Source organism: Dreissena polymorpha, chromosome 14, assembly GCF_020536995.1.
Source record: "Dreissena polymorpha isolate Duluth1 chromosome 14, UMN_Dpol_1.0, whole genome shotgun sequence".
In the NCBI taxonomy this organism is placed as follows: Eukaryota; Metazoa; Mollusca; class Bivalvia; order Myida; family Dreissenidae; genus Dreissena; species Dreissena polymorpha.
Genome location: NC_068368.1, coordinates 63,864,582 through 63,879,160, shown reverse-complemented (window position 1 = coordinate 63,879,160; position 14,579 = coordinate 63,864,582). Strand labels below are relative to the sequence as shown.

Genomic DNA, 14,579 nt, shown 5'->3' with positions numbered 1-14,579 from the left:
AACTGCCACGATCACTCATTCCTGTGTTATTATATCCTTGAATATAGCTGACAATGCAGTTTGGGACTCATAGTCACATAACCGCCACGATCACACATTCCTGGGTTATTATACCCTTGAATATAATGCAGTATGGGACTCATAGTCACATATCCACCACGATCACACATTCCTGGGTTATTATACCCTTGAATATTGCTGACAATGCAGTATGGGACTCATAGTCACATGCCACGATCACACATTCCTGGGTTATTATACCCTTGAATATTGCTGACAATGCAGTATGGGACTCATAGTCACATGCCACAATCACACATTCCTGGGTTATTATACACTTGAATATAGCTGACAATGCAGTATGGAACTCATAGTCACATGCCAGGATCACACATTCCTGGGTTATTATACCCTTGAATATTGCTGACAATGCAGTATGGGACTCATAGTCACATATCTGCCACGATCACACATTTCTTGGTTATTATACCCTTGAATATAGCTGACAATGCAGTATGGGACTCGAAGTCACATAACCGCCACGATCACACATTCCTGGGTTATTATACCCTTGAATATAATGCAGTATGGGACTCATAGTCACATATCCACCACGATCACACATTCCTGGGTTATTATACCCTTGAATATTGCTGACAATGCAGTATGGGACTCATAGTCACATGCCACGATCACACATTCCTGGGTTATTATACCCTTGAATATAGCTGACAATGCAGTATGGGACTCATAGTCACATGCCACAATCACACATTCCTGGGTTATTATACCCTTGAATATAGCTGACAATGCAGTATGGAACTCATAGTCACATGCCACGATCACACATTCCTGGGTTATTATACCCTTGAATATTGCTGACAATGCAGTATGGGACTCATAGTCACATATCTGCCACGATCACACATTTCTGGGTAATTATACCCATGAATATAGCTGACAACGCAGTATGGGTTTCATAGTCACATATCCACCACGATCACACATTCCTGGGTTATTATACCCTTGAATATAATGCAGTATGGGACTCATAGTCACATGACCGCCCACGATCACACATTCCTGGGTTATTATACCCTTGAATATTGCTGATAATGCAGTATGGGTCTCATAGTCACATGCCACGATCACACATTCCTGGGTTATTATACCCTTGAATAAAATGCAGTATGGGACTCATAGTCACACATTCCTGGGTTATTATACCCTTGAATATAATGCAGTATGGGACTCATAGTCACATAACCGCCACGATCACACATTCCTGGGTTATTATTCCCTTGAATATAATGCAGTATGGGACTCATAGTCACATAACCGCCACGATCACACATTCCTGGGTTATTATACCCTTGAATATTGCTGACAATGCAGTATGGGACTCATAGTCACATAACCGCCACGATCACACATTCCTGGGTTATTATACCCTTGAATATAGCTGACAATGCAGTATGGGACTCATAGTCACATAACCGCCACGATCACACATTCCTGGGTTATTATACCCTTGAATATAGCTGACAATGCAGTATGGGACTCATAGTCACATGCCACGATCACACATTCCTGGGTTATTATTCCCTTGAATATAGCTGACAATGCAGTATGGGACTCATAGTCACATGCCACGATCACACGTTCCTGGGTTATTATACCCTTGAATATAGCTGACAATGCAGTATGGGACTCATAGTCACATGCCACGATCACACATTCCTGGGTTATTATACCCTTGAATATTGCTGACAATGCAGTATGGGACTCATAGTCACATGCCACGATCACACATTCCTGGGTTATTATACCCTTGAATATAGCTGACAATGCAGTATGGGACTCATAATCACATTGCTAGCATAGCTGGAGATTAATCCTAGTTATTTCATTGGTAATTTCAGTCACTGATGTTTCAACCCTTCAGAAAAATACTTAAGCTTTCTAATATCCATCACTTGCAAGTGGGAAGTCCAAAATTTTACTGATAGAAACGTGTCCAAATGGGCTTTAAAAACACTACGTGGGAAAAAAACATGACTGTAATTCAGTGATTTTTTTACCTGCGTGTCCTGTGTCCTGGACTCAAATGATGTGAGTCCCATAAATGCATTAACATTTCTCAAAAAATAATATCGTTTAATATTTGGACTCATTCCTTCAATTCGTGGACTCATAGATTTGCAAGTTATCGCATCTGAGGACTCGGATGAGAAAATTTGTAAAAAATATCACTGTTATTGCCCTTCAGAGCATGGTTTAAGTCTGTACAATCTGTTATCTTCTTGTTTATGTCAAGTAATAATCTTTACAAGGACCTTGATAAAATCTTTAAAAAAGTCAGAAGCCAGGAAGTTCAAACTTGAAGTTCATAATTATTTTGTGCTAAGGGCTTTCATTTATTTTTGGGGTTGTTTGCTTTGAGGGTAATACATTTCCTTTGAAGTGTTAACAAATCAGATGGCTGAAACAGATTTTTGAATGAGGTAGAAATAATAGGTTCCTTTATTCTCTTATCATAAATATATACGCTTTAGCCATTTAGCTAATCTTGTGTTTGTTTGTTTTTCAGAGTTTCAACCTGAGTATCTCTGTACCAGAACTGAATAACTTCTCCCAGGTGTTGAAGATACGACTATTGCCAGGTCTCCTTCATTAATCATCATTTGCTTTTGTTAAATGCTATATCATCTTGTAAAATCTTCTAGTGTTTGTGTCTGCCATTGCAGATCTGTTTACATAAACACATCACGATATTTGAATATTTTGATTCACTTAGCATAATTTTTTTTTAAATTTATAGATATTATAAACAAACCTTAACAATGCCATTGCGTCGTATCAGTCTTCTTCATGTTTTTTGTTTACATTAGCCATTCAAAGTAAAAAACTAAAATTTCACAAAAAATGAAAGTAGATTTTTCTTTTGAAAATAATGTTCCTTTTTAGCTCGACATAATGTATGAAATATATATAGTGGAGCTATCCTACTCAACCCGGCGTTAGCGTTTCTGTTAGCGTTAGCGTGCAAATGTTAAAATTTGCGTACTAGATCAAATATTTCCTATGTCCTTTGACATATTGCTTTTATATTTTGCATACTTCTTTACCAACATGAACCCAATCTATAAACAAGAGCAGACAACTGTATCGAGCATTTTGACAGAATTATGGCCCCTTTTATACTTAGATAATTGAACATTTTGCTTAAATTGTCATAACTTCTTTATTTATGATCACATTTGATTCTTACTTTGACAAAACAACACTTACCTGACATACCACAATGCACTCCAACCAAGCCATCCCCAATGCCCCACCCCAGAACCCCCCTCCCCCCCCAATAAAAAATAAATATTTTTTTTCCTTATCTTTGAAAGATCATCTATTAAATGACCACACACCCACATTATACAACCCCCCCCCCCCCCTCTCCATGATGGCTTACGTTATACTGTCAAGCACTTGAATAGTCGAGCTCGCTGTCCTCTGACAGCTCTTTTTTTTTCATTCATCCAGGTGATTAGATTATAAATGTTGTCAAACTCAAACTTAGAGTGAACTTTTAATATATGCCAATATATATAAATATTAATACATATTTTGCATAAAAAGGACCTGTGCACTGATTGGCAAAATGAACAAAGAAAAGAAAGAAATAATTAAAAACACAATAAACAATAGAATATATAATAGAAAAATCATTTGTTTATAGAGTATCATTATTCACAACCTATACAATAATAAAGCGTTGGTAATTCTTTAATCAATAATTTTGGAAAATATTCTCATGACAAACATGATAAATAACTCAACAAAGTCTAAATGGCAGAGTGGTTGCTTGTCAGGTTTCACTCTCAAAGGAACCGAGTTTGAATCATTGCCTGTGCAAATTTTCTATTTCAACTTTTTGTCCCCTACCAGTTTTACCGGAGGGGACTTATGGTTTGCGTTTTTTGCGTCTGTGAGTCTGTCTGTCTGTCACACTTTTCTGGATCCTGCAATAACTTTAAAAGTTCTTAATATTTTTTCATGAAACTTGCAACATTGATTGATGGCAGTATGGACATTATATTATGCATGTCATTTAATTTTGTTCCTATGTCAAAAATTGTGGTTGCTATGGCAACCAACAAAACTTAAAAAAATATTCTGCAAATGGTGGAATTTCTGAAAATGGTGGAGGGACCATATTGCTTGACAATAGCCTTGTTTTTCTTGCTTTTATAATCTGTTTAGATTACTTTTATTAATGTCAGCAGTACTTGCATTTAATTACTAAATTATGTGAACAAGTTCTGTTGATTTCATGATGAATATGTTTTGCATTCCTCAGGCTTTACATAGCCCCAGGCGACATGACTAGGAGCAGATTTCAGCTCAATTTGGTCTTAATTAATTAAGTCAATAAAATCACAGAACACATGTAACAGCCATTCTGATTGGTCAATGAAATAACTGATCACATGTAACAGCCATTTTTATTGGTCTATCAAATCACTGATCAAATGTAACAACCATTCTCATTGTTCAATATTTTAACCCTTTCCTACTCAAACGGAAAAGTGAAAATGTATGTAGTTTCTCACAGGTTATTCAGGTTTGATGTTGTTTGTTATACATCTGTATCTTATGTTCCAAAATGAATCTTTTTAACTTCAATATGTTAAGTTTGTTTCTGTGTAAACATTTCAAATCCTCCATAATGCTTGTCTGAGGGTTAAAGGGGTTAAGTGAGTCTTATTATTAAGATTTGTAAGTTTTGTAGTTGTGGGGTAAAATTTAATGCTATCCCTCCTCTCTGGCAGGCCCAGTAGCGTCCCTGAGTGTGAGTCCAGAGGATGATCAGATTGTGGAGAATGGAACGTCCCCAGCATTCCGAGTACAGGCCCTGGACATCTCTGGCAACCCAACATCCCTTGAACCAAGGCAGAGTGTCGTGTGTAAGGTAGGAATGGGGTAAATCAAGGTAGAGTGTCGTGTGTAAGGTAGGAATGGGGTAAATCAAGGCAGAGTATCGTGTGTAAGGTAGGAATGGGGAAAACCCAGGCAGAGTGTCATGTGTAAGTTTGGAATGGGGAAACCCAGGCAGAGTGTTGTGTGTAAGGTAGGAATGGGGGAAACACAGGCAGAATGTAGTGTGTAAGGTAGAAATGGGGACAACTGAGGCAGAATGTAATGTGTAAGGTAGGAATGGTGTAAACCCAGACAGAGTTTGGTGTGTAAGGTAAAAATGGGGGAAACCCAGGCTGAGTGTCTTTTGTAAGGTAGGAATGGGGTAAACCCAGGCAGTGTCATGTGTAAGGTAGGAATGTGGAAAACCCAGGCAGAATGTTGTGTCTTAAGAAAGAATGGGGAAATCCAGGCAGAGTGTTGTGTGTAAGGTAGGAATGAGGAAAACCCAGGCAGAGTGTTGTGTGTAAGGTAGAAATGGGGAAAACCCAGGCAGAGTGTTGTGTGTAAGGTAGGAATGGAGAAAACCCAGGCAAAGTGTTGTGTGTAAGGTAGAAATGGGGAAAACCCAGGCAGAGTGTCGTGTGTAAGGTAGAAATGGGGAAAACCCAGGCAGAGTGTCGAGTGTAAGGTTGAAATGGGGAAAACCCAGGCAGAGTGTCGTGTGTAAGGTAGAAATGGGAAAAAAAAACCCAAGGCAGAGTGTCGTGTGTAAGGGAGAAATAAGGAAAACCCAGGCAGAGTGTCGTGTGTAAGGTAGAAATGGGGAAAACCCAGGCAAAGTGTTGTGTGTAAGGTAGAAATGGGGAAAACCCAGGCAGAGTGTTGTGTGTAAGGTAGAAATGGGGAAAACCCAGGCAGAGTGTCGTGTGTAAGGTAGAAATGGGGAAAACCCAGGCAGAGTGTCGTGTGTAAGGTAGAAATGGGGAAAACCCAGGCAGAGTGTCGTGTGTAAGGTAGAAATGTGGAAAGCCCAGGCAGAGTATCGTGTGTAAGGTAGAAATGGGGAGAACCCAGGCAGAGTGTCGTGTGTAAGGTAGAAATGGGGAAAACCCAGGCAGAGTGTCGTATGTAAGGTAGAAATGGGGAAAACCCAGGCAGAGTGTCGTGTGTAAGGTAGAAATGTGGAAAACCCAGGCAGAGTGTTGTGTTTAAGGTAGAAATGGGAAGAACCCAGGCAGAGTGTCGTGTGTAAGGTAGAAATGGGGAAAACCCAGGCAGAGTGTCGTGTGTAAGGTAGAAATGGGGAAAACCCAGGCAGAGTGTCGTGTGTAGGGTAGGAATGGGGAAAACCCAGGCAGAGTGTTGTGTGTAAGGTAGAAATGGGGAAAACCTAGGCAGAGTGTCGTGTGTAAGGTAGAAATGGGGAATACCCAGGCAGAGTGTCGTGTGTAAGGTAGAAATGGGGAAAACCCAGGCAGAGTGTCGTGTGTAAGGTAGAAATGGGGAAAACCCAGGCAGAGTGTTGTGTGTAAGGTAGAAATGGGGAAAACCCAGGCAGAGTGTCGTGTGTAAGGTAGAAATGTGGAAAACCCAGGCAGAGTGTCGTGTGTAAGGTAGAAATGGGGAGAACCCAGGCAGAGTGTCGTGTGTAAGGTAGAAATGGGGAAAACCCAGGCAGAGTGTCGTATGTAAGGTAGAAATGGGGAAAACCCAGGCAGAGTGTCGTGTGTAAGGTAGAAATGTGGAAAACCCAGGCAGAGTGTCGTGTTTAAGGTAGAAATGGGAAGAACCCAGGCAGAGTGTCGTGTGTAAGGTAGAAATGGGGAAAACCCAGGCAGAGTGTCGTGTGTAAGGTAGAAATGGGGAAAACCCAGGCAGAGTGTCGTGTGTAGGGTAGGAATGGGGAAAACCCAGGCAGAGTGTCGTGTGTAAGGTAGAAATGGGGAAAACCTAGGCAGAGTGTCGTGTGTAAGGTAGAAATGGGGAATACCCAGGCAGAGTGTCGTGTGTAAGGTAGAAATGGGGAAAACCCAGGCAGAGTGTCGTGTGTAAAGTAGAAATGGGGAAAACCCAGGCAGAGTGTCGTGTGTACAGTAGAAATGGGGAAAACCCAGGCAGAGTGTCGTGTGTAAGGTAGAAATGGGGAAAACCCAGGCAAGAGTGTTGTGTGTAATATCTGAATTGTTGTCAGAAATGCAGTTTAATAATTGAGCCTCACTCTTGACAAATGCAGCTTAATGCTTGTACGTACAATGTTATACCATATTAGCCTGTACCGCCTGCACAGGCTAATCTTTGATGACACTACCCACATGGTTATAACCCGGTTGTTCCAAAACAAGTTTCAGTTAATGAAAATAATATACGTATTAATGGAACTGCTTTAGATAACATTATTGATTCATTATCACAGTTCCAAACAAGACTAAAATATTTAAACTGTTGACTGATTCTACCTGTAGCTAAGTGGTGCGGCAGGTCTTCCCAGCTACTCCCTGGACACTATCACTCATGTGGGAGCCAACATGACAGGAGAGGCTATACTGCTCAAGAAAGTCAAGGAAGAAAATAAACTCACTGCGAAATTTGATGTTCAGGTGAGTGTATCTTATCATGTTGACCATAGGTAAAACGGGTCATATGAATTATTTTTAGAATTGTTTAACCCTTTCCCACTCAGAAGCAAAGAAAAATTGGCTATGTGCATACAGCATTAAACCAGAACAGCCTGCGAGTAAGTCACAGTCTGTTCAGGTTTTATGCTGTTTGCTGCTCATCAGTATCTCAAGGTGGGAAATGAAGCCTTTTAAACTTCAATCTAGTAAGAAAGGTCTTAAATTAAATGTAACTTTCGAAGGGACTACAGATGTGTGAAAATACACATCTCAGCTGCAGAGGGTTAATTTGTAAAAATATAATGGTTAGTTGGGTTACAAGTCAGTTGAATTTTTAACATATATCATAGACTGGTTGATAATGTGTAAAAAATTATTTTTTTTTAATACTTTATTCCCGGATATCAAACTCAAGTTTTTGGGGGTGGTGTCAGAGCTGGATTCTTTGCAAAAACTGTTGTACAGCTTATATAGAAAGAAATGTTCCGCTGTGGACATGCCATTTTCCGGTTGTTGAATTTTTAGGGTTTAAAGGGCATTAAGTCGTTGGAGCGTAGGCTGATTGTGGTTCCCAGTGGTAAGGTGTCGGATCTGCAAGTGTTCTACCCTCATGCGGACACTGGCAAACCAGTCTTGATAACTAACAGCGTGGAAGTGGTGAAACCTGCTGGAGAGATGCTAGATGGATTGAGTATGTTGCATTGATTCTTTCTTTTTAATGTTTTCTTTAAGGCACGTTTTCAATTGCTTTAAAAAATATCCCAAAAGGAAGGAAAATTGCTTTTTCAATTTCTTTCAAAAAAGTGCTTTATCTGCAAGGAAATAAAACAAAAAAACTCGGAAAGTGCACATTTCAATTTCAGCACAAAATCATGTAAAATAATATTTAGATGGGTTTGTAAAATAGAGTAACAAGCATACAAAATGTGAAGATTTTGTGTTGCAAATTTTCCCAATTTCAGGGGTTTTCACAGGGTTCGACACTAAGGCACGTCCGACAGACATTGTTTAGTAAGATCGGTGGTCGGGCTAGTAAAACTGCGGGCTAGCTTGTCCGACTGGTCGTACATAAAAAAATCTATACTGATTCATATAACTATTACTAACTGCTGTGAAAACCTTTATTTTTAATGTGTAAAATTACTGTCGTATCCGTTAGTTACATTAAAACAAAACTGGTGTATTTAAATAAACGCGGAGCATTCACATGATTCATCGCTATTTTTAGACGCAAAGGAGAGCTTCCTGCAGAAATTGCTTGTTTCCATTGGTCAAGTTGTCATGAATATTAATGATTTTCTGCAGTGTCGTAAAACTGTAGAGCATGATTTTACGACTTCTATTGAAAATCGGTATCGTCAATGTAAACATTTTTGCGTAGCCGACAAGAGAATGAAATTTAAAGAATGGCTTTGTTCAAGTTCCGATTTTTGTCTGAGAAATCAGTTAATAAAAAAGAATCCGACGCTTAAACTGACACGAAACGTAAATATGAAGAAACACAAAAACGTCAATTTTATTCTAGATGGAAAATAGAGACAATTCCCATGGATTGAATTTGACAGAGAAAAGCAAAAAAAGTTTATTTTATTGTTTTACTATATGCATCAAAAAAAAATTTGGTGTTCACTGATTATTTAATGATAAATCCTGATTAAACAGTTACATGACACAATAGTGTTCATTTGCTATGTCATTTGTGGTCTAGTAGACATCCGGTTCGGGCTAGTACATTTTAAGAGGAGCTGGTCCGACGGTCTTGCTGTAAAAAAAGTTAATGTCGAACCCTGTTTCATGCTAATTTTTCGCAATTTGCCATGTATTGGTACTGTTCTCATATAGGCAAAATTGTTGTAGTACATTTAGGCAAATAAATCGCTTGTTGTGGTACTTGGCTGACTTGATTGTTAAATTGCTGCTGTTAGATTGAATGTCATGATTTAAGGTCTGATGTCAAATTTGGCCATATAACAGATTGAACATTCCTATATAACAGGTTGAACATTCCTATATAACAGGTTGAACATTCCTATATAACAGGTTGAACATTCCTATATAACAGGTTGAACATTCCTATATAACAGGTTGAACATTCCTATATAACAGGTTGAACATTCCTATATAACAGGTTGAACATTCCTATATAACAGGTTGAACATTCCTATATAACAGGTTGAACATTCCTATATAACAGGTTGAACATTCCTATATAACAGGTTGAACATTCCTATATAACAGGTTTAATATTCCTAACTCAGCCGTAACTTTGCCATATATTGATGGATTTTTAGCTCAGCTGTTTTCGGAGAAAACCCAAGGAATTGTCATAGCCAGCTCGTCATCTGCTGTCAGCTGTCTACCGTAGGCGTCGTGCTAAAACCTTAACATTGGCTCTAAAATCAAAGTGCTTCCACCTACAACTTTGAAACTTCATATGTTGATGCACCTGGATGAGTTCTACACGCCACACCCATTTTTGGGTAACTAGGTCAAAGGTCAAGGTCACTGTGACATCTAATATAAAACTTTAACATAGGCTCTAAAGTCAAAGTGCTTCCACCTACAACTTTGAAACTTCATATGTAGATGCACCTTGATGGGTTCTACACGCCACACCCATTTTTGGGTCACTAGGTCAAAGGTCAAGGTCACTGTGACCTCTAATATAAAACTTGAACACAGGCTCTAAAATCAAAGTGCTTCCACCTACAACTTTGAAACTTCATATGTAGATGCACTTTGATGAGTTCTACATGCCACACCCATTTTTGGGTCACTAGGTCAAAGGTCAAGGTCACTGTGACCTTAAGAAAAAAATATTCTGACATGCTTTCGCAGCCGAGCGTGGCATCCGTTATGCCGTGCTATTGTTAAATAACTTGGCACAAACCCATCATAAGAAGATGTGCTGCTTGTAATACTTGTCTCACAAGCTCAAAGCTCAAGATCACACTAAGAAGTTCAATTTTGAATCTGGCTTTTAAACAACTTATCATGACTTAAACTTTGTCATTCATCATAATGTTTTGAAAGGACTAAGCGCTTATCACCAATTGGAACAGACAGCATTTTGGCATAAAAACCTGTCTACCCAACTCAGAGGTCAAGGTCACACTTAGAGGTCAGATGTCAAATTTTGCCATTAATCAGCTTGTCGAGACCACTTCTTTGTCATTCATCATGCTATTTTATAATAACTTGCCAAACAAAATCACCATGAGTGCCTTGTGTATCACCTCTTTTATAACTATAAAGGTCAATGTCACACTTAAAGTTCATATGTCAAATTTGCCCATAAACAGGTTGGGTTTTTGTGTGTAAATAAATCGTGGTTTGAGACAAAGTTTTATGTATGGGCATCGTTTCCATGTGGACACCTGTCCTATGTGAATGTAGAAATAACGTTAGTGTCTTGTTCTGAGAAAAATTGGCTTAATGCATGTGCATAAAGTGTCGTCCCAGATTAGCCTGTGCAGTTAGCACAGGCTAATCAGGGACGACACTTTCCGCTGTAATGACATTTTTCGTTTAAATGAAGTCTCTTCTTAGCAAAAATCCAATTAAGGCGGAAAGTGTCGTCCCTGATTAGCCTGTGCGGACTGCACAGACTAATCTTGGATGACACTTTACACACATGAATTATGCCCAGTTTTCTCACAACGCCACTCATTAAGTCTTTCGTTTCAGCGTTTGTATTGTATGATGAAGCCGAAAGAGAGGTGCAGATCACAGAGAAACTTGCCAGTAAAATCAAGGTATAAGCTGAATTTGTGCACTAAATGAGCCTTATTTGAGAAAACTGTGCTTAGTGCATGTGCATTAAGTGTCGCACAGGCTGATCAGGGACGACACTTTCTGCCTAAACTTGATTATCGGTAAGGAGGGATTTCCTTGAAACTAAAAATACCATAAAAGGGAAAGTTTCGTCCCTGATTAGTTTAAACCTATTTATTTTAGCTCGATTGCATCGAAAGCCTAAGGCTAATATAAACGCTCTCGAGTCCGTTTCCTGGGCCTAGAACCAGTACTTGGTGTCTTTGGGGGAGATCTAAAGAACGCTCCCACGGTGGGGATCGAACCCATGACCTCCCGGTCGCTAGGCGGACACCATATCCATTTCACCACGGCGACCTTAATCACGTCCCTGATTAGCCTGTGAAGACTGCACAGGCTTATCAGGGACAACACTTTACGCACATGCATTTTGCCCAATTTTCACAGAACAAGACACTTATACTGATACACCTCTAAGATAAGCTACGTTTTCACAGAGTAATAGATAGGTTGATGCTAACTGCTGTTATTTGATCAAAACTTAACATTAAATATGGTTAAAAATAAAATCAAGCAGCCTAGAGTCATACTTTTAAAATCATAATAACTGGTGAAACCAGAAGGGACTTATGGTTTGCTTTCCGTCTGTCTGTCAGTCTGTCTGTCTGTCACACTTTTCTGGATGCTGCAATAACTTTTAAAGTTCTTCCTATTTTTTAATGAAACTTGAAAAATGAATAGATGGCAATATGGAGATTATGCACGTCATTTCATTTTGTTCCTACATCAAAAATTATGGTTGCTATGGCAACAAATATATTGTTTAGAAAAATGTTTACTGACAATGGTGGAGTTTCACCGGTAGGGGACCATATTGCTTAGCAATCTTTTGTTCTTTATTTCATGTTGTCACATTTTGCAAGTAACTTCTTTCATCCTCAGGCCACTTAAAGGGATCTTTTCACGGTTTGGTAAATTGACAAAATTGAAAAAAGTTGTTTCAGAATCGCAAATTTTCGTTTTAGTTATGATATTTGTAAGGAAATACTATTACTGAACATTTACCATAGTCCAATATAGCCATTATATGTATCTTTTGATGATTTGAAAACCTAAAAATTATAAAGCGTTGCAACGCGAAAAGATTGAATAATTTGGAGAGTTCTGTTGTTGTCGTTTAAATTTACGAAACTACGAAGATTGCTTATATAAGGTATAAAATACTTAAACTGTGTATACCCGGCGGAATAGCCGAGAGGGCTTATGCGTTTTTACTTCAGACTAATTCCAGGACTTCGGGGGTCACTTGTTCGAGCCGTGGTACCGGCTACTTTTTTTTCCTTTTTTTAATTTTATTCTTAATTTTTTACTGGAGCTTTTAAGATCCAATGTTTACATTTATAAAGCATTTAATGACAAACTTCAAAATATGCCAAAATCTGTGAAAAGGCCCCTTTAACTCGAGACGTTGAGCTCTGTGCTAAAATTATTATATGACAAAACATAGTATTCAATACGTCAGAAAATAAAATTGAAAATAATAAAATCATAGCTTTAAAATCATAAGTAATAACATATGCTTATGTTTTGAGCAGGCTCAGTTTTCGCAGAATTCCATAATAGCATATTGTCACATTTTACAAGTACAAAATCACTTATATATCCACTGTGGTCTGTGAAAAAGGGGTTAAATGCATCAAGTTGTGTCCCAGATTAGTCTGTGCAGTCTGCTTTTATGATATTTTATGTTTAAAGAAAGTCTGTTCTTAGCAAATGCAGTTTCGGCGGAAAGTGTCATCCCTGATTAGCCCGTGCGGACATGCATTAAACCCCTTTTCACAGATCAAGGCCCATATCATTTTCGGGTCAGTTATCAGAGGTGGTAGAGCTCTTGGCTCAAAAATAGAGATTCAGAGTAGGATACCCAGTGCAATCATAAACTTGTGTAGGGGTTGGTCACTAGTTGTTTGAAAAATAAATTCTCTAGCCATTCTCCACTCACCTCAAATTCAAGTAGGGCAGTTGTTGATCATTGTGATCAAAATATGCACATAGTACGGGTAAACCAGATAACCCAGGGAAAGAGTGGGTTGGAAAACTATAGTATACCGTTAGGGCCAACATGGTTACACATTAAAATCCAGAGGGCTACAATGCGATAGTACGATGGTGATCATGCGATAGTACAATGGGGACAGCGCGATAGTACAATGGCGACAACGCGATAGTACGATGGCGACAATTCGATAGTCATATCATACTGTCGCCATCGTATCATCGCATTGTCCCCATCGTACTTTCGCACTGTTGCCATCGTATTGTCCCACTGTCGTCATTGTATTATCGCATTTTTGCCATCGTATTGTCGCACTGTCCCCATTGTACTATCACACTGTCCCCATGGTATTGTCGCACTGTCATCATTGTATTATCATATTCTGGGGTGTGATTTTTCCCCTTATCCGCGGATCCGGGGGTCACTTTTGAGATTCGCGTAAATTCGTTTTTAAAAATATGGGGGAGAGGGGCTACCACCGATTCCGCAGACGTATTTCATCAGCGGCCCGAAATATCCGCGGCCTGCGAAATCTCTCCGCATTTTACACGGGTAGATTCTGATTAAGCATTTTTAAAACGAGCAATATAAATGGCTGTCATTTCCCAATCTGTCAATTAAAATCGTTTTCTAAAAATGTGTTTGGTATTTCTTAGCTGATTCGTTTGCAAATGGCGCCGTTTTGAAGCGAAAATTAAGATTATTGAAATGACAAATAGCAATCGAATAAACGACTGACATCACCTAGTCTGATAAGAAAAATGAAATGTGTTTGTGAACAAAAAAGACTACGTTTTACATACAAGCAACACATATTTTGTTAAGAAATGTGCTCAGTGAATTTGTGTCATGGAAACCAGTGTTTGCAAATTGGAGTTTAGTCTACTCGCGAAGTAAAACAATTCAGAAGAGTATCGTTCGAACATGGAAATAGACAAACAGGCATGCCGACAAACATGATTTGATTTATATGTTAGTGGGTCTGTGTATAATCAGATTAATATACATATTCTGCTTTATTATGTTTGTCACGCTGTTCAGATAACTGAAATAGACTTGAACTGAGTGAAAATGTGAAATGCAAGATATTGAAAGGTAAACAAATTAAAAATATTAATTTTAACTCAGTTTAATACATCATTCACACAAGAAGAACACTCAAGTGTGTTTTTTTATATTTAGTCCATTAACTGTATTTAAATATATTGAAAAACTGCTGC

General features: G+C 38.7%; 1 protein-coding gene across 50 annotated transcripts in view; it reads left to right on the top strand.

Annotated features, from left to right (window-relative positions):
* The window catches only part of LOC127857616 (structural maintenance of chromosomes flexible hinge domain-containing protein 1-like), a 157,546-nt gene that overhangs the window by 69,611 nt on the left and 73,356 nt on the right, over positions 1-14,579 (top strand). For all 50 annotated transcript variants that reach the window (XM_052394142.1, XM_052394147.1, XM_052394127.1 and 47 more), the window contains exons 23-27: positions 2,591-2,663; positions 4,827-4,966; positions 7,377-7,511; positions 8,055-8,220; positions 11,217-11,284. In XM_052394142.1, the coding sequence (XP_052250102.1) occupies positions 2,591-2,663; positions 4,827-4,966; positions 7,377-7,511; positions 8,055-8,220; positions 11,217-11,284 (582 nt within the window). The remainder of the gene's footprint in view (positions 1-2,590; positions 2,664-4,826; positions 4,967-7,376; positions 7,512-8,054; positions 8,221-11,216; positions 11,285-14,579) is intronic.